Source organism: Sardina pilchardus, chromosome 23 (genome assembly GCF_963854185.1).
Source record: "Sardina pilchardus chromosome 23, fSarPil1.1, whole genome shotgun sequence".
NCBI lineage: Eukaryota > Metazoa > Chordata > Actinopteri > Clupeiformes > Clupeidae > Sardina > Sardina pilchardus.
The window spans coordinates 10,477,659-10,499,361 of NC_085016.1; the positions used below are offsets into that span (position 1 = coordinate 10,477,659).

General features: G+C 40.8%; 2 protein-coding genes across 2 annotated transcripts; one reads left to right on the forward strand and one right to left on the reverse strand.

Annotated features, from left to right (window-relative positions):
* The first annotated feature begins 5,597 nt into the window (after nt 1–5,597).
* LOC134071437 (tripartite motif-containing protein 16-like) lies at nt 5,598–6,300 on the forward strand. Its single transcript, XM_062528153.1, has 2 exons — nt 5,598–5,718; nt 6,028–6,300. Exons 1-2 carry the CDS (start codon nt 5,704–5,706, stop codon nt 6,268–6,270), a joined length of 258 nt encoding a protein of 85 aa, XP_062384137.1. The 5' UTR covers nt 5,598–5,703; the 3' UTR covers nt 6,271–6,300.
* A 5,744-nt stretch (nt 6,301–12,044) lies between these two features.
* On the reverse strand, nt 12,045–21,332 carry nfkbiz (nuclear factor of kappa light polypeptide gene enhancer in B-cells inhibitor, zeta). The gene is made up of 12 exons (XM_062528037.1): nt 21,036–21,332; nt 20,538–20,620; nt 20,305–20,341; nt 20,098–20,195; nt 19,541–19,911; nt 18,427–18,532; nt 17,601–17,747; nt 15,572–15,635; nt 15,287–15,456; nt 15,019–15,129; nt 14,464–14,631; nt 12,045–13,236 (listed from the first exon to the last, which is right to left on the reverse strand). The coding sequence occupies exons 1-12, from the start codon at nt 21,196–21,198 to the stop codon at nt 13,183–13,185; spliced, it is 1,572 nt and encodes a 523-aa protein (XP_062384021.1). The 5' UTR covers nt 21,199–21,332; the 3' UTR covers nt 12,045–13,182.
* Nucleotides 21,333–21,703: the final 371 nt, after the last annotated feature.

Consider the following 21,703-nt stretch of genomic DNA (forward strand, 5'->3'; position numbering starts at 1 on the left):
ACACAAACACACACATACACACAGACACACACACACACACACACACACACAAACACACACATCACCCGCACACACACACACACACACACACACACACACACACACACACACACACACACACACACACACACACACACACACACACACACACACACACACATACGCCACAAACACATATACCCACACATAAGCACACACACACACACACACACACACACACACATACTGTACACACCACATGTGTGTTTTGCACATACACACACACACACACACACACACACACACACACACACACATTAGAGATGGCTTTTGAAACTCTTGTTTGTCTCTCACAGCTGGAAGCGCCATGCTTCCTCTTGCCCCGCAGGCCATTCACTCATCTCTGGCATATCTCCATCCTCTTCTTGCTTAACCAGCAAGTGTGTGTTTGTGTGTGTGTGTGTGTGTGTGTGTGTGTGTGTGTGTGTGTGTGTGTGTGTGTGTGTGTGTGTGTGTGTGTGTGTGTGTTAGTTTGTGTGCGTGTCTATAGCAGCTGCGTCCCGGTCAGAAAAGGCCAGAGCACAGCTACATAAAGGAGATGGCTGCCCGTCAGAACAATGAGAGATGGTAAACACACACACAGCCATACTGTGACTTATTTACAAATCTCATAGCCGTTATATATACATTCACACATTTGGCAGGGCTATTGTATTTATTACTGTAATTATGTGTTACCGTAATGACTCTACTATGAGATAACCGTATCCCTTCACCTAGTCCTACAGTATTCGTCTGTATCTGCTCTCATCTGTCTCCCTGTCCCCTATATCCAGGCCTCCGATATCCCATCCTCCCCTGCTGCCTGCATCCACCTGAAGCCACAAGGCAAGATTCCCACTACCCCTCTCCTACCTGTCCAGGTGCACTGTCTGTCAGTGCCTTCACCCAGATAAGATCTGCCGTGTTGGGGGCGGGGAGCAAGATCACCTGATCCCCAGGGACGGCTCCTGTGGGTGGGCCGGCTGGCTGGCTGGATCACCCCGCCACTCCACCACCTCCCCCCCCCAGCCCATCCAGACAGCACAGGAGGGGCAGCTGTCGGCAGGAGAGTGGCAGGCAGAGATAGTGGCGTCCCCCTGGAACCCCAGAGTGATGAGAGACTGGGACCAGGAGCTGCCACGCTGAGATTCCTGCTAAAGACAGGCAGAGGAATTCCTGTCTATCCCTCAAAGCCATTTCCCCCCCCTGAGCGATGTCAGTTGAGCTCTCTCTTACAAATCATTATGAACTGTAATTGTTTTGCACCTTTTCTTTTCTGTTTTTTTTTTTCACTCTTCATGTTTCATCAGAGCTGACTTGAAACTAAATCTGAGAAATCATAATTGTATTAGAACAGATTCATAATATGTATCTTTCAGGTTTAGGTTCATAGGCTCAGAACCAGCGCTGAAATTCAGTCATGAGAAGTTACAGTCATTATACCTTTCTATGAAGGTTACTCTGCCTATAGACGCTTATATGTTGAAACAGCTGTGACTGTTATCATTTCCATTTCTACAACCCATTTTAGCATGAGGTAGGTAGCCTACATATAAACATCAGAGCCACATATCTGAGGCTATGATCATTATGAGGTAAGACTGCCCCCTACTGGTAGGCAGTGATAGAATAAACAAATAAACCCAGCTCAGGGCAATTGGAGAGGTTTTTTACGTAAATCAGAAAATACATTTTAATGGAATACCAAACATATACCCTGTGTGTTTTGCGGTACAATTTGTCTTTGTAAATGATCATTTGACATGTAATACTGTATGTATCTATTAGTCAGTATTCAGGATCAAGAAAAACATCCAAACCTTCATGAATTTTTCCAATGCACTTCTGAGATGCTCCAGTGTGTGCTATGCATACACATGCATAGGCCTACAGGAGGTTTTGTTACTTGACATTAACTTATTTTTGGTAAATATCAATCATAATAACAAGACATGACAATTATAATTTAAAAAATAGACCAAAAACGCAGTTACTGCCTTCTTGCTTTGTAGGGCAGAGTAGCTCTCAACCCATGTGGTTTATTTGGCAACAGCAAAACAGCATGGAGGGAAATGCATTCATCAAGGTACAATATGTTATTCTAATCCCACACACTTGTCAAACTCATCTAGGTCATGATCACTGAGCGTCTGCATTAGAATAACCTCCATTGCTCACACACACGCACACACAGTCCCTTTGTAAGTGAGAAAAACAAACACAGTCGTTGGAACTGAGCCACAGACATAAGATAAGAATGATACGAATGGTGCTAGAGGGACGCAGAGAAGAGGGAATGTGATCTGACTGGTTGTTTCACTCAGAGATCAACAACATACTGTGAAACCATAAATTACTTTTTAGCCGTATGCTGTCTCTGTCAAGTCATCACCTGACTTATGTAATGTTTTGAGGTCTTCTCATATTTTGTTTATGTGTCTGAGAGAGCCACAGCATGAGACAGCAATCAGTCTTAATTACTAAACCAACTTCAGTCTAAAGTCTAGCATTTTATTTGATTACAACCCTATAATTATGTTATTATGAATCATACAAGCCATCAAATCGGTTCATAAAGCCGAAGTCCACAAGGACCCATTGCCAGGTCTGGAGCCTGTACAATTATTGGACTATTTTACTTCCTCAACACATGACCCCACAGGTGTCATTCAGGACCCAATTGTGCATTTTCAGTTAAAGGTAACACCTAAGCAGCGGGCAGCCTGCAGAGCGTGTTGAGTATGTCAGGTCTCAAGGGTGTGTATTGAGCGGGGCCAGTCTCATTCTGTATAGTGATGCAAAAATTTGTGTTTTAACAAACCACTTCATTACCACCCTATTTTCTGACTGCACACTAAAAATAAACATGAAAGAGCTAATTATGAATTATAATGAAGGAATATCAATGGACATGAAAGGATTATGTAAATACCCTGTTTCTATACCTAATATATACCCTGAGAACGACCTGATGAAATAGGTAATCTTCTGAAACAACCTATTAAAGGCATAACATATACAGAACATTTTCATCAGAAAATATGGAAAGGTTTTGTTTAAGTAATAAAGCTTTTTATCAACTTCCCTGCTCTGCCTCTCTAGTCTGTGCTAAAGCTTTGATTTTTGCCGCCATGCACTGTCAATCCATTTTATTGAAGATTCGTCTGTCACTTACAGTAATCCAACTCTGTCCTTCTATCAAGTTCAACAGCTATGGTTACATTTTGTAAATGTTTTTGTCATTTTATTTGTCATTAACCTCACAGACACCAAAATGGTGTTGAGAGAGCAATGAGAGAGGAAAGAATGAGAAAATGAGAACATCAAGTGGACAGTGAAAGTCATAGATAGCTACAGTAGATAGATAGATAGATAGATAGATAGATAGATAGATAGATAGATACTTTATTGATCCCCAAGGGGAAATTCAAGGTCCCAGCAGCTTAAGACACCACACACAACATACAATACAATGTAAACAGGAAATACAAAGCAAATCAACAAATCAACATGACTAAGAGAGCAGTAAAATACTATGGATAAGATGTGCATGAATGTACTGAGGATTGGTACTGTGATCCAGTATGAGGTGTGTGTCAAGTTGGTAGTGCAAATAAGTCCAACAGTGCAACAGTGCAAGATTAAATCTTGCACTGTTGCACTGTCATAAAATATAACAGAGCTCTCTCCTCCCTCTCACACTTCCCAAAAGTCTAGTGGGATTCTCCTCCCTTCTCCTGTTCAGAACCTGGTGACACATCGCCGTCTACCAGTTGTGTGTGAGACAGGTATGTATATAATCTATTTTAAATTGCATTATTTTTTATCTGTCTTTATCTGTTATCCATTTGCATTATAATTTTGTAGCACTTTGAGATTGTCCATAATATAAAGTGCAATACAAATAAAATGTATTATTACTATTATTAGGTGCTATACAAGAGAAGGAAAATGTCCATCGTTCTCGAGAAAGATGAGGATTCATTTAGCTGTTCGGTGTGTTTGGATCCTCTGAGGGACCCAGCCACTATTCCCTGTGGACACAGCTTCTGTATGGGCTGCATTGAGGTCTTCTGGAACAAGGAGAAGAAGAAGGGGAAGTTTAGCTGTCCTCAATGCAGGGAGACGTTCACCCCAAAGCCTGTGCTAAAGAAAAACACCATACTGGCTGAGCTGGTGGAGAGAATGAAACTGACCGAGACGATCCAGACAGCTTCTTCTGTGCCCTCTGAAGCAGGAGATGTGACGTGCGACTTGTGCGTCAAGAGGAAACTCAAGGCTGTCCAGTCCTGCCTGGTGTGTCTGGTCTCTCTATGTGAAATCCACGTCCTGCCTCATTACGAGCTCCCTGCCCTGAAGACACACAAACTGGTCAAGGCCACGCCAATGCAACAGAGGATCTGCCCTCGACATGACAAGCCTCTCGAGGTGTTCTGCCGCAGTGACCAGAAGTGTATCTGTACGCTGTGTGCGATGGCAGAGCACAAGGCCCATGACACAGTCTCGGCTGAAGAAGAAAGGACAGAGAAAGAGGTACGACCTCAAGCTCGGTGTGTAAACTAAATACTGCGCACAAAACGTTTATTTCTTCATTTCTGTAGGAACTCTTAGAGATGCATAGTAACCTGAAAGTATGTTTACGTTAATGGTTCTTATCAAACACTTTTGTCCAAAGCCACTTACAATGACATCAATAAATATTTTACATTAAAAGTAGAAGACACTTTCTGAAGAGCCCAGAATTGTTAGAATGAAGAGCATTATGCAAATCAATTCACCAATAGGAAATCACTGAGGAAAGGAGTCTTACAGTAACAGTGATCTTGTAGTGTTGATGGAAGGCAGACGCAGAGGACCACATCAAGCCACAGTGGACGTAGAGCTAGTCTAGATCATGGAATTAGCATGGTAAGTGTCCTATTAGGAGGCTGCTATATTAGGAGGTCAATGAAGAGTAACAAAGGAGTTGTATGCTCTTTGATTAAAGACCAAATGTGCTGCTGTACTCTTAATCAACACAACACAGGAACCAAGCAGTTTCAATCACATAAAACATATCAGTCCAACAGAAACTGTCTAGAGTAGACTTTGAACTGTTACTCCTCTCCTTTTACAATCTTTGATAGCTAGCCTGACCTAGCCCCACCTAGATTTTCTTTCAGGGAGATCTATTCTGGAACATCATAGTTCATAACAGCTTCCCTTGGACAAGAAAATGTCAGCCCAATCAGCGACGAGAGGAGAAGATGAAACCAATTATTGTGATAAACAGAAGCAGCAACACTTTGCAACAATCAAAGTTGGAGAAAACTAGCCTACCCACATATCCTTCCTGCTGATGCTGTTTATTGCCAGTTTGTAAAGTTTAAGTAGAAAGTAACGTTAGGAATCTCTGAGCAATGTGATTGAAATCATTGATCCAGCCTTACCAAAGCTAGTGCCTGTCGCAAATCAAGAGTAGGAAACGTTTCCCAATCAAGAGTCACCATTTTGTGAATGAGTTTGGATTTTCCAGGCTAACTGATAGTAACCCTTAAGTGTAATCAAATCATTTGTTTTTGTTGTTTTTTGTTGTCTTTTTCAAATGATCATCTATCACAGAAACAACTGGGGGCAACAAAGAGAACATTCCAGCAACGGATCCAGGAGAAAGATAATGAGCTGCAGAAGCTGAAAGGAGCCATGGCAGTTCACACAGTGAGTAGTTATAGTATACTGACTCCCACATTTGAAGACAATTCACATAGTTTCACCCCCCCCCCCCCCCCCTTTAGCCATAACCTAATGTGTCTGTTGCAACATGTAGCCTACAATTAAAAACTGCTTTACCCATATGGCACATCATATGGCAGTGAAAGGCTAAAGAGTTGTTGTTCCAGGAACAACATTAGAATGTTACTGTAATTCAGAAACAACTCTTACTTGAAGAAATCACGATCACCAAGGCCCCATTAAGGGCCGAGATTGGGCAGCCAGCCTCATATTGTTGCCTCTCCTCTCTGTAAGCGTTCTGCACAAGAAGCGTTGGAGCACAGCGACAGGATCTTCACTGAGTTGCTGCAGTTCATTGAGAGAAGACGCTCTGAGGTGAAAGAGCTGATCAGAGCTCAGGAGGAGGCAGCTGTGAGTCGGGCTGAAGGGATCGTGAGGGAGCTGGAGCAGGAGATCGAGGAACTGAGGAGGGGAGACGCTGAACTGGAGCGCCTGTCATATGACAAGGACCACGTCCATTTCATCCAGGTACAGTAGCTCCACTGACTTGGCACTCATTGTCAGCAGATCTTGTCCTCTTCCATATAGTTGTTTTTATATTGTTTTCTGTTTGTAGAGTTTCCAGGCTCTCCAGACATCTCCTGTAGCCAAAGCCTCACCCACTCTCTCTCTCAGTCAACACCTGTCATTTGATGTCCTCATGGCATCTCTCTCTGCATTAAAACACAAAATGGAGGAAGTCTGCAGACTGGACATGTTCAAGATATCTGGAGAAGGTATATTACTGTAAAATAATCTTTTTAAACAGTATAAGGGTATGTGCAGACTAGGTGTATTTTTCATATTTTTACATTATGATTTTTTTTTTTTTTAAGTCCCTTGCCCTACATCATGCTGTTTTTAATTTTGACGGCTGACCAATCACAAGCAGATTTTTTTTCAAAAACTGAAAAATTGGTCTGCACAACTCTACTACTGTAATGATAACAGACATAACTCTCAGCTTTCATATCTGTGAGATTTACTGTAAACTTAATCAGTAATCAAGAGCATGTTCACATGACTTAGCATCTTATTTCCCTACAGCGGCAATGACTGACATCATCCTGCCCAAGGAACCACAAACTAGAGAGGAGTTCTTAAAGTGTGAGTAGAAGATAAAATGGATTGTGTGTGTGTGTGTGTGTGTGTGTGTGTGTGTGTGTGTGTGTGTGTTTGTGTGCGTGAGTGAGTCAGAGAGATTTATCAGTTTGGCTACATTTCTTACCCTCATCAGATTCCTGTCAACTGATACTGGATCCAAACACAGCACACAGATCCCTCTCTCTATCTGAGGAGAACAGAAAGGCAATGAACAAAGGAATTGTGCAGCAGCCATATCAGGTTCACCCAGCGAGATTTGACGGTCACGTCCAGGTGTTGAGTGAACAGGGCCTGACCAGACGCTTCTACTGGGAGACTGAATGGAGCACACTGACCAGTTCTGGAGTGGACATAGCAGTGGTGTACGGAAGCATCCCCAGGAAAGGACAGGGTTCTGAATGTAGGTTTGGAGGTGGGAATCAGCAGTCCTGGTGTCTGCACTGTAACAAAGAGAGATGCTTTTTCTGGCACAACAGTAAATACACTGAAATCCTTGTAAAGCCCAGCTCCAGGATAGGTGTATATGTGGATTATAGGGCAGGAAAGTTGTCCCTCTACGACGTCTCTGACACAATGACCCTTCTGCACAGAGTGCAGACCACGTTCAATGAGCCCCTTTACCCTGGATTTGGGGCAGAGCCTGGTGCCTCTGTAAAAATCGTACAACTTTAAATAATTAGTGAATATTATACGGTAATCGTTTCACACATTTTCAGTGCACAAATCACAAGGGTGAATAGAGTCACATTGATAGACAAAATTCAAGACATTTCATCCAATGATGCATTAGTTTACCCAAAAGTTATCATGTTATTATGTATGGTTGGATTAACAATGAAAGAAGTGCTTTGTTTAGGCTATGCTTGCTCTTATCGCTTTTGAATTGCTACACTGGCCACTGGATGGTTCTCAATAGCATTGCACCAGGCTGGCTCTCTTCTGTCAAAATGGACATTTTCTATTTTTTATTTTCTGGCGATCAATAAAGTGCTTATTGTGTCCTAAAAGTCCTTTATGTGCACAATTTAAAAGTTCTGCAAAAATAGATATGTAGGAAAGTCTTAAAAGTGGCAATATGTAAGAAAGAAAGTTCTAGCAGCAGTTAGTTTGTGAGTTCAATAGTCTTATGGCCTGGGGGGATGAAGCTGTTGCAGAACCTGGCTGTCCCGCTTCAAGATGCGGTGCCTCCTCCTCCCAGAGTTCAGCAGTGTAAACAGGTCTAAGACCAGTGCAGGAGTTGCCATACTGCATGCTCTCAGAACAGTTTCACACTCAGCCAATCAAGAATAGACATGGGGAGTAAAGGTGGAGTATAACAACACATTGAAATTGTTGTAGTTGATGAACCAGTCCTGTGAAATAAAAAATGAACCCAGATGTCATGTCAACAAACCTGGGCTGGGTCTGTCCTATAAAACCACATGATGTAGTGGTTTGACATGATTCAGTAAGTTCATGAAGTTCACACATGTTCAGTGCACAAATCATCAGACATGTGATATCTGTGGAGTACTGTTTGGGCCTAGGGTGGCATGGGGAAGGAGACCTCTTTGCAGACTAATGGTGTCCAACAAGGCAATAGTTCCCCTGTACTGACCAGTGACATTGGTCTTTGTCAAATGTCATTACAGCCCAGACGCCTGGTTTTGTGCCAGATTGAATCCAGCTTCATCTACTGTATGTAAATGTAGTGACTGTGGCTATGCAGCTGCATCAAAGTCCAAGGTCCAGTGTCTGCATTTTTACCACACGCACGCACGCACGCACGCACGCACACACACACACACACACACAGGACAGCAACCTACTCCCAAATGTTAAAATAGCATTGCACCTAAAAGACAGACACTGAGATGTTTATAGATTTCAGGCTTGATCAGCAGAAAGTTTATCAATGACTCTAGATTAATGACTCTCAGATGGAAAGGGTAGAGAGTGTTAAATATCTTGGTGTTCATATTTCTGACTTGGACCAAACGTGTTGAGTCACTGTTGAGAAAGGCACGCCAGCATCTTTTTCACCTCAAACGCCTGAATTACTTTAAGCTACCTCAGCAATTGCTTAGAACTTTTACAGAGCCACCATTTGAAACTATTATTACTGGGAATATAACAGCTTGGTATGGAAACAGCACTCAGCAAGACCGTAAGGCCCTAAACAGAGTAGAGAGATCAGCTGAACGTACCACCAAGTCAAGTCAAGTCAAGTCATTTTATTTATATATAGTGCATTTAACGTGCACAGAGTACAACCCAAAGCGCTAAAATACCCAACCTAGAGAAAATATGCATCAGGAAAGTCCAGAGAAAAGAATGTCGCCAGAGAGCCCAGTCACCCCAATAACTGCCTCTCCCCTGCGCTACACCTTGGGAAACGTGACATTGCCTGAGGGCCAACATGGAGAGAACGCGGAAAAAGTTTTTATCCCCAAGCTATCCAGATACTGAATGAGTGCTGCTGTCACATCTCCTTGGAAACACCTCGTGCACTTTAGACATTTCTTCTTCTTCTTCTTCTTCTCCTCTTCTTTTTCTATTTGTTTCCTTACTTATTTACACATTGCACAAATCATTTCACTACATTATACTCTGAATAATTGTGTGTGATTAATGCATTTGAATTTAATTGAATCGTACTGATTTGTCTGGTGAGTGCTTCCATATCACTATCATTGCATCGTGAAGGACAGCACATGACAGGAATGTGGTATGGATATGAACGTACCCAACCTCATGCCATGAATACTGTACATCGCAGTCTTTGGCTTGACTTCAGAGGTCTAGGTGTGCCTGTTCAAAACCAATACACACCCTTAAATGGCATGTGTGTAGAACATGTAAACAGTTGGAGGTTTCTAGACAGTTTTTTTTTTACCATATCCACAGCAGTACAGTAGGTTATACAGCGGGCCCAAAACTTGTATGTTTGTTACCGACATGCTCAAATAAAAACTTATTGGGGCAATTGCTCTGTCGCTACTTTGGAGTTTAACACGGTTTTAAACTCCAACTCCCAACTCCAACAGTTTAAAACCGTGTTAAACTCCAAACTAGCAACAGAGCAATTGCCCCATTAAGAGCAAGTGCTTGAGAATGCAGTTTTCAACTTTATATTTAGTCTTTTTCTAATTCACACCAAAAGAAGGATTTCTTTTTGGAGTTAAGTGCATCTGTTCCTGTGTCTGTTTAGAATTCTGATTTTTTTTTATTAATCATTATAGTTATGGGTGTAATGGATCCCTATCAATGACATTAGACAGAATAACACACAAAGGGGAGAGCAGGGCTGGGCAACACTATTATACTATTATCACACTATTCCTCCTGAGACCCTGCGTTCTTGTATGAGGACATTACATTTAGGCTCTGCTTTACCTTGTGCTTACTTTTTCTGAATAAAAACCTGTTGTCCTCATATGTGGACACTTCATTTTACCCTCTAGTGTTATCAGACACACAATACAATGTTTTGGGAAAAAGCAATATGGCGTTGATATCCACCTCAACGCTTTACCGGCATACGCATGAGAACTATCGTCATGGTAACGTACCAGTGAACGTTATGACATTTACATTTTTTGGTATATGTTTGTGAACAGTTGTAGTATGATATGGCATCAAGTTTCCCCCATTTCGATCATTGCAAACAGACGTGTTTAACTTTCATGTCCTCATACGAGGACATCGGGACTGAAATGTATGCATAATTTCATTTTTAGGCTACATATTACATTGAAAATTGTCGTTCATTGGCCATATCAAACTACTGTAAAGCAATAATGGAAGTGAAAGTGTGGACATAGACATAATAGAGTAGCCTGAATAAATAAATCCACTGAAGGAATTACAAAAATAAATAAATAAACAAATAAGAAACAAATAGAGCAGAACTGTTTTGCTTCAATTCATTGTGGATAGACTTCTCTCCACATGGGTGTGACCCATACACACAACTAACATTTACAAATAAACACTAAATTTAACCAAATTAATAACAGGACATTTCTGTTCAATAAAAACAAACTGTTTTCTTAATAGTTGAATCTTAGGCACTTGGAGTACACACATGAATATTCACATTCTTTCTGGATTGGCAATCTCATTGTATTTTATGGTAATAGAGACCCACTGTCCTCAAACGAGGACATCGTTTTTCTCAAAAACTACTTGATGTACAGAGGTGAATTTTTTTTTGTATGTTTATGAAGCCATACTAAGCCAAAATAATTGAGTGAAATGAAAAATGCATTCAAATGTACATCCCGGGTCTCAAGAAGAAAACCATATTTAAACATATTGTTTTCCCTTCAATGTCTTTATTTAAGTTGCAATCATAAAAACAATACAAGCATACAATAAGTACTTCCCTCCACCTCAATATGGCCTAACCTGCACCTCAATTCAAACACACTTTAAGCCCCACAATTATTCAATTGTTATGTATTTAGACATAATACTTAAGGAACTAACCATCTACTTTCACTTTCAATTTTCAATTCAACAGAAACATCTTAAGTCAAAAGGTTCTGCTTAAGTATTTTCTGTTTCCTTCTTGTCTTCTGACAGAAATCATATGTCATATTATGATTAATTTTATGGTTATATATGGTTGCCAAAATATTTACTTAAACTACAAAAAATAAATGCAATAATATAATGAAGTACTTAAACACAGAATTAACATATTTGGTTGCAAAGAAACACCAGCTATTTCAATGAATATTTGATAGATAAGATACAAGATAAGATTTTTTTTTTCCATCTCTAAACATTACACTCAACAGTATTTTATATGTACATATACAAGTTGGGACAATCACAATAGCATTTGTCAACGCTAGTTAATTTTGTTAGGATGGAGAAGAACCAAAGAAAAACAATGACATCTGTGTCGGTCTGAAACTCGGTATAAGATAGGGCCCTTAAAGAGCATGGAATATCGGGATATTCCTATCCGACTGAGTTGATGCCTTTAAATGCACTCAATACGCATGTGAGATCCCATAGCTCAGACCAGTTCTGGAGTTACCAACATCACATAAAATAATCTACTCAGGCCCCCGCTGTGGCGCAACTGGCTGGGGCACTTGCAACGCACACCGGCGACCCGGGTTCGACCCCCCCCCCCCCCCCTTGTCCTTTCCGGATCCCACCCCCACCCTCTCTCCCATTTGCCTCCTCTCACTCTCCACTGTCACTATCAATAAAGGCATAAAATGCCCAAAAACTATACTTAAAATAGCCTGCCAACAGCCTCATTAACAAACGAAAGCAAAATAAATTGATCTGTTCATCCATTTTGAAAAACGTCCACAGATCTGCCTGATATTAGCAAACGATTACTGTAACTGTACAAATATCACACTGTCTCACTGACAGTGTTTTTAAGGAAAGAGCCCCTAATAAAGGGTTGTCCAATCCTGTATACCACACCCTTTCATCAAAAGTACACCAATACACACTATGTGTCCATAATGTTAAAATGCTCTGTTCATACAATAATTCCATCTATATTATTTACATGATCTGAACTGTATTGCTCGAAGAATGATCGATATCGAGCTGTGTGCTGTATACTGCAAGCATGGCATTGAGTGCCATACCTCTACCGACGCCCAACAGCAAAAGCAAACGCAAAATTATAATCCACTCAAACATGGAACAGGTTCTGCCTTGGCCCACACACTTCTACACCATGACTCAAGAAAATCAGGTCAGTAATGTTTACCCAGCCTACATACCTACCTACATACCTATCTACCTAACAACCAACCAACCAACAAACAAAAGAACAAACTGATAAAATAACCTTCCTTGTGCAGGTCATAATAGAACAATTGCCCGTTAACTCTAACACCTGTTTTGCAATTTTCTTTTTTGTTGTTTTTCATGTTTTTTTCATTAATGAAAATAAAACACAGTTGAAATTTTAAATATCCTTGAATACCACAATTACAATATATTTTGGAACACAAAGATCATACACCATAGCCTGCAATATACTTTGCAGTTCAGAATTGAGATCAAACCAAAACCCAATACAATGTAAAAAATAGATAAGAAATATACACCAGTTGATCACTGTGTTTGTCTAAATCTAATTTGCTGTCACTTTTGTTTGGATTTCAAACAAAATAGACATTTAAAAGAAGGCCAGAAACATTATTCATGTCTCTGTTCGCTACTTAGTAGCAACCAATAAGAGGTTTGTTTCATGGAAACAACTTACATCTGCCCTATTTTAGCAAATGATTACTGTACAAATATCAGACTGTCTCACTGACAGTGTTTCTAAGGAGAGAGATACTAATGAAGGGTTGTCCGACCCTGTATACCACGCCCTTTCAGGATACATCGCACCTACAAGGAAACATAAACACATCGTAAGTTAATGCAGACCAGGGTCACAGTTACACTATGTAGCTTTACTGAGGTACTATCTTCAATAGTCCAAATTACAAATCTAGGCCGACAATGACCCAAAGCACAGCTCCATACTGTGCAAGAACTAAGAATTATCTAAGGAAGCAGTTAGCTGGTAATCTGTTTATAATAGAGTGCCCATTATTGGTACAAAAAACCCCCAAAACAATTGGCTTTAACTAACTGAGTTGCTGCAGCTAGGCAGCTACAGTGCTTCACTCTATGGTATTTGGTATTATTTGCCCTCAATGGTGCCTTCCAGGCAGCGCTGCCTTCAAGGCACTACTCCCCTCAGTTTAGGAGTAGGATGAGGGTTAAGGGGGTTAAGGTTAGGAATAGGGTAAAGGTAGTGCCTTTTAGACTGTGCTGCCTGGAAGGTGCCGTTGGGGGCAAAAAACACCATTGAGCTTCACTTTATAGGGGCATGTTCATGCCAAAGTGTAGCACTAATAGCCGCCTGGCAGCTTTAGCTGATGGCTGCAGCAACTCAAGCTAAGTAAAACCGATTATTTTACATTTATTTATTTTTTCAAATTTCTTCTGTTGTTCATCATAACACAAAACAATTAACCAAATATCAAAATAGCTGGTGATTAATTTAATAGTTGACAACTAATTGATTTATCAATTAATAGCTGAAGCCCTACTATGGTTACCACCTTGCACTGCCACTCTGCACAAAGGGTGCTATAAAAACAAAGACTGGTTGATTGATTGAACTAGGAAGCCAAAGGTTTGAAAATGCACACAATTTACATAAAAAATCACTAAATTCTAAACTTACCATATGTCATTTGAGACTTGACTACATTTTCCCATTTATTTTATTTCTCCTATTCATACTGATGAGTGTTTTCATGGGTATCAGGGACATTTTTAAGTGTCTCCAAATAGTAGTGCATATATCGAGGGCTGAGAACCAAAGGGGCGTAAGTGACATTTTGGTCAAAATTGAGTTATACGTATCACCTGAAAGCTCTTGATGAGCTCTCTTAGCTGACTAACTGTGAACATACATAAGCACTTAGATTTGTTTTGGCTCTCCTGTAAAGTTGGTGAAATGTCACTTACGCCCCTTTGGTTCTCAGCCCTCAATATATTGAATGATAGTGCACATAGACAGACAGGCAGAGCAGCTGTTATTATGTGTGCATCATTGCCCACCTGATCTCCTCTCTCTCCCTCTGCCACCAGTTGAGCGGGTTGCTCATTCTCCAGATTCTTGGAACTAGGATCCGCTCCTCGACGCATCAGCAGCCTCACCGCATTCACCTGCGCTATGCGACATTGCAGTGCGCTGGCTAAATGCAGTGCTGTGTTTCCATTATATGTCTTCAGGGAGAACAGAAGGAGATAGAAACTTAGTAAAAAACACGTGGGGGTCCTAATTTGACTGATGGGCAAAGGGCAAAGTCTTAAGCCCAACTAAAGATGGTTTAATAACTAGGCAAATACATTTGCTAGTTAACGCTATATGGGCAAGACACTTGAAGGGCAAACATTGATGAGTCAGCTCAGTGCTCTCATATGCAACATGATGGCTGTATTGAGAGCTTTGCTGACAGACTTGCACTTTGTCCACCAAGACAATTAGGGCCAATACCATGGACTTGTCATGGTTGTCTATACTTAAGTGCACGATGCCGCTTCTCTGATAATCATTAAGATCACTCACAATGGATAATCTCACTTCTTTTTTTGTCTGCTGTGGAGTCTCACCTTTACGTTAATGACTGACAGCGCCCAAGGGTGGTCAAGAAACAGGCCCAGCAACTCCATGTTGGCTTCTTCAGCTGCCATGTGCAGTGATGTGCGTCCACTTTTACCATCCTAGGGGAGGCCATATAATGTGTAAGTCAGAAGGAGTATGTTTTCCTAAACGGATCCTTGTAACACTTACATCTCAGGACATCGTCATGACAAGTTATGACCACTACATATTTATGACCAATGTAACAGCACGTGACTGTATAACAACACGTGTCACCTTTGTCCCGCTAGAGGCACCCATATCCATCAGAATTTGAACGCAATCCTTCAGCTGCTGTCTTTTTTGAACGAATCCCATATATCGAGGGGACATTGGATCTCCACTCCGTTCCAGCTCCTGAACCACGGAGTTGTGAGTGAGGACAGCCACGTGTAAAGGAGTCTGACCTGTGGTTAACAGAGTGCATCAGTCACTCGGGTGCTGTCAGTGCTAATCACACACGCAACAGACGCAACTTATTTTGCTGTGTAAAAAGGGAACCAACATCACACCATCTCTCACCATCATAATTCATGACGTCCACATGAATCTGCTGACCACTGCTTTGCATGAATTTTTGTATGGCCTAGAATGAGAAAAAAAAGCCTTGTTTCAAAAGCTTGTTGCAACATACTGTATATGTAACCATGTGGCAGTTCACTGATAATACATACATATTCATGTAATGTTAAAGGTATCTAATGCAGTTTCAGTTTTTTGGGGTATTTTTTTGCCTCTGGACTCTCACTGATGATATCACTCATGACTAGTTCCCTTCTCCCTGGCCTGAAAACGGAACATGCGGATTTGGTTACATATTTCTAAAATCAAATTTCAAAATATCCAAAGAACCCTATCAAGTATCAACCGATAATTCCTTATTCTCCGGGTCAGAAGAGGAAGCTGCAAGGCTGGTTCTCCGTAGACATGTAGGCTGGGGCTACAGAAGGCAGACCAATCTCCCAATGACAAGTTAGCTCACCTTCAAAATGACTTTCAAGCTTTCAATTCACCTACAGTACATAGCTTTCTGCTTCATTGGTACGCTTGTCTTTGTAATGGTAACCTAAACTGTTCTACAACAGTACTTTGAATGCAAGCGCTCTCAATTTTATTCACTCTAAAATATACTTGGATTTGTTTCATGTAAATAACATATGCTGCTATGTCTTTCGTTGTCTGCTTAACTATCCAGCAGTTATGACCTGAATAGCAGTTAATAATTAAGTGCCGAGTTTGTCAACAAGTTGAAAACAAGTAGGCAGTTCTGAAACTCAAATGCTGTATGTAGTTCGACCTGTTGTGCCTGAAAAGGGGAAAGCCCTTCAGCTTTATTCCAGCACTTTGAGGAAGTAAATATCGGATCTGCAACCGAATCAGTTATGAGGAAGTAAACCAAAAAACCAAAGGACAAGCTGCGATATGCAACCAATTCACACGCATTGTGCCAGCAATATGTTATGGTCTGAAATTAAAAATCTTCTCTGGAGCATCATAGCGAAACAAGTTATACAACTAGATGGAAGTAAATAATGTACACAAAACATACATATTCATATACAGTTTGTGAGAGGAAGACTGAACAGTACAGATCCAATAGAGTAGACTATTTACAGGAGTTCCTCTACATGTATACTATACATGTAGAATAACTACAGTATACTACTACCGGTATACTAGACTACATATTTCTCAATATTTTATTTCTAAATCCTCCATTTCCCATGAAGCATTACCTCCTCCTGTGGAAATCATGGAGGAAAGGAGCAGGAGAGGATAAAGGTGCAGGATGGATATACTGTACATGAAGAATGATATTCTCTCACTCAGGGTGCATCACAAGTAAAAGGCTTTTTGATGGTACTGCCTCTTGCTGGATTTAAAGGACCTGTCTCCTCAATATAATTGAAGACCAGTCAATGTAAGACCATTCAAAATTCTATGGATGTTTGGAGAAAACTAAACAAGATTCTGTGTTCCCAAGGATGAACCCATTACACTGAATGCCCCAAACTACAGAATAGCAGAACAGGCCCAAGAATAGATTCTAAAAACAGGCCCACTGATAGAGCTCAACTGTAAAGTCACATCCGATAAGAACGGACAGAGTCTGGTACGATTGGGAGATATGAGCACAGACATAACGATCGTACTGTTGGCTGTTAACTGTCATAATTGTGACCATGATGACCATGGAACAGACCGGTCAAGATAATATCAGAGACAGTTGAAAAAGGATCTTTGATAATATCAAAACATGTTTGATTAAATTTTGATTGCGTCAACAAAGAAAAGAATCACAAGTCTTTCACCCAAACATACGGTTCCAGAACGAACACTGTAACTACTGTTGACTCCCTCGAACTTCCCATGATGGGAGGTCTGGTCCCAGCTTACAGAAGAATGACAGAGGTCATTCTAGAATCTTTCAATTCTACCTGAAGTCTTCACAGCTAGCCAGTGCTGCTCTTGCTGGTAGACATAACCCACAGAAAAAAACGTAATAAAGTGCAAACAAAGACCCAGTCTGATGTTCTAGGGTAGTACTTACCTTTAAAGATTGCACACAGCCCTTTTCTGCACATACATGCAGGGGGGTGCGACCCCAACGGTCCGTTGTGTTCACCTGGGCGCCCAGACTCAACAGGTCCTGAGTAATGAGGTGCTGATTTGCTACCACACTCAACTGAAGTGCACTCTGAAAAAACACGTTTCAGGTTTCAGGCTAGTTAAGAAAACGCCTGAAGCTGGACACTTGTACATGCAATACACCTTTTTTTATCCTGCATTATTTTGTGGGACAAGTAAAGGCCCCATCACATTGCACACGGCATGCGCTATGAAGCCCATTACTTTCAATGGTCTGAGCGCGCAAGAACTGGTCTGCCGCTGCGCTCAGTATAGCGCAGCGCCAGCGGCATTTGCCGCTTTGCCGCTCTTGCGCGAAAGTTAAAAGTATGTTGAACCTTGACTGCGGCACGCTGTAAGTCAATGGTCTATTGCGCGGAGCCCAGCGGTAACCACAACAAAAGTCGTTAGAACATTACCTCAACCAACAGCAACTTAGCGGTGAGCGCAGCGCATGCTGTGTGCAATGTGGTGGGGCCTTAAGACAGGTCAGGAGAAGTGAGCACAGATAAACGTCTGCTCATAACAATTTCCGATAAATCGGCTCATCAAATGATGTGGTAACACTGAACAAACATGGGCATGTTTTATGAAATGTTATCGTACAGTATAGATATGTGGACAGATAAGCACAACTGTTATTCCAACTGACAATCTACACTATGTGCAATGCTAGAATTCATTATGGTGAAAATAGCAAGTTACACTCTAAATCTAAAATATCTCTCTAGTTGTGCCACATATAGTACCTGGTCTTTGTGCTCTTTCAAGTCTAGTATGCCGATGTCAGCCATCCTCTTTGCCAACACATAGGCGACAGCCCTCCTGCCCTGTGCCACGGCAATGTGGAGGTATCTGTCAAAGAAAAAAGAGAACATTGGTCGGGACAATTATTGATATGACCAGGCTTTGCCCAAAAAAATGCCCAGACCTATGAGTCCTCAGCAAACCTATATGAGTTGCCCATAAGGTTAAAAAGGAGGCCTATACAACAGGTTCTAAAGAAAGGGTTTCAAGAAAACATCAATTTAATGTTTGTGATACTACAAATCGCTACAGGGTCAAAGTTTAGCTTCCATGACGCTGAAGTCAGGTGCAATCACCTGCTTGAAATGGCATGATAATGCACAAATGGAACAGCATGCAGGGGAGGAGTCGAGGAAAATAACTATTTGCATTCACACACTCATAGGTCAACTTGTGTTTGGCAAGGTCACTGTGGAACAGGTTAAGGTCATTTTCATTTCTAGATGTTTTGTTGAACTTATGTCTTCAGAGCCAATCATGCCATGAGGAATTCTGAGTAAAGCCGGTGATACTGTATAAACTTTTAAGTTTAAGTTACTTTTTTAGTATTGTTCTTCTGCCACATTCCTATTGATATTGGGCAATATTTCTTCTGGAGAAAGATAATCATTATCAAATGCATCGACAGCATTTCGTTGTCTTTGTACTTGTACTCTGCACAATGACGATAATGTTCAATCTAATCTAATCTAATCTAATCTAACCATTAGGCACATTTTCATGATAATTATGAATCGATTACGACGTGGTTGCCCAACAACATTGCTAAAATTGTTGCCCCATCTATCATCAGCTTAAGGGGAAAGACATAGCGGTATTTTGTAGTATGTTAATGTTATGTATTGAGGTCGTTCTGATCTGCTGCCCACTGTAGTTAATTGGGAATTGCACTATTCTAGTATTGATATGCTGGCCACCGTAGTTAGGAAGTCCTATTGCTTAGTGAGCCTGGTGTTGCCTTCTTCCTCTGCCACACCCGACATAACAGTTAAATAAATCTCGAATATATCGTTTGTGTATCTGTCTCCGTCTCAGTCTTCTCAGCTATATACTCACGTGTCACCATCTTCATCCTGTGAGGATAATTGCTCGGTGCTCAGTCCTGCCAGTTTCGCCTCCTCTTGCTGGATCTGCCAGTGGAAGAAAGACACTTGGGTAGGGCTCTCCTGGCGTACTGGCTGTGACATGGGGATCATAAACTGGAATGGAGAAGAGGAAGTCCTCTCAACAGTTTGAGCCTCAGAGCTCGGAGCAAAGAGGGAGTTGTTGGAGCTGGCCAGGAGCGGGGCTAGGGTTTCGTTGTCCAGGACAGGAAGGGGAAGTGGGAATGCTCCATTTTGGGGCATCTCAGCGTCTGTGTAAAGAGGGGAGCACTGCAACATGCTGAACATGCTCATGCTATCTGCTTGGGCAGGTCTCGGCAGGGTCTGGGAAGACAGAAAAGACAGTTATTTCTATATTAAGAAGGCAGATAGAAATATATAAATAATAATAATAATAATAATATAAATAAATAATAAAGAAAATATTACCAACAGTACATTCCCAACAGTACATTGGACTAAAGGCAAATATCTTTAACCTGTTCTGGACCTATGAAAGGAGTTATTTACCCATTTGTTATTGTGGTTTGTAGTTGGTCTTTTACATTGAACAGGGGAAAGCCTGTCAGGGGACGCCCTTTTGTTCACCTGAAGGATGGATGTTAAAACTGTAAAAAAAAAAAAAAAAGGACATTAGAATTTGTATAGCCTATGAAAAGTTGTAGCTTACTGTACAATTACAATACATGGGATGTTGATACCGAAATCAGCCCATACCTGGACACTCATTTTCAGTTTGTTGTCCCGTTTGTGTCTGTAAGTGAAAGTAAACTATTCAATACAACTTCATGGAAATGTACGCCTATTCTGTGAGTGACATGTGGCACATTTGACTTCTCAAAATGATACAGTTTAGAGTGAATAAATGGACACAGAAAGTAAATGCCTATCTCTTCACAATGTTAATACAATAGTTGACTTAGAATACACGTGGGCTGGGGACATTTTACCTGGATGTCATCACGAATCCGCATCTCCATTAACAAGTCCTTTACTGTCTTCTTGATGCGTACTCCATGATAATTGACTTGCCCTGTGCCAGACAACGCTGATGTATTTGTTTGTACAACATCGAAAACAGCCTAATCATGCCTAGCATAATCATGCAATAACTGACAATAATAATAATAATAATAATAATAATAATAATGATAATAATAATACTAATAATGATAATAATAATGATGATGATAATAATAATAATAATAATAATAATTTTGTCATCCCTTCTTACACCCCAAGAATTCTCAAAGGTCACCACAGTAAGTGTATTAGGCTACTGGTGAGTAGTAGGCCTATACGAGGCTACGTAGACTGACATTTTTAATCCCAATTTTCACTCTTTGTTACTTATTTTCAAAAGAGCTATGATTGAAAAAAAAAAATACTATTCTGGGGTGAATGTACATTAAGATACAACATCATAATAATTAGGCATAATATCCTACCTGTGCCAAACGTTTTCTCTGAGTCGACGTACTTCCAAGCAGGAGTATTACGGAAAAGGTTTTCATTTTCTTCGGGAGCAGTCAAATGCTCATAGACAGACCAGGTATTCACACCTGATTGTATAATATCGGTCTCGTTATCAAGGTGACCGTCGAGGATCATTGTTTCCACTTGTCTTGCGTTTACACTAGGTAGCCTAAAGTAACTAAAAACTGAGCAAGGCTTAGGCTACTTCCTCAAACGCCAGGGAATTTCACAATAGCAAGGGAGACTGAATCAAACAGAGTTGCTGCCTGTCTATCTACCTACTGACTGATCGGACTGTGTCTGTACAGTTTAAGGCAATGTTCAACTCTGTGGTGCGTTCGAGACAACTCGGAACTCGGAATATTACGTAGGCCCACGTAAACAGAAGGCTAATACATTTTCTCTTCAATAACACAGTCCACCATGACACTTTGGAACGGAGTATGTAAATGTGACACTAGTCTAGTCGTAATTTCTTGAACCCAGAAATGTTGAGTACCCTAAAGTTTTATTGCAGAAATGTCATCTATAGGCCTAATAGATGGAATTCAACTTGGTTGCCTAAAGTTGCACTTTGGGCAATTTGCATAATTAGCATAAATATATAGGCAATTAAGGTGAATAGGGTGCAGGTGAATAG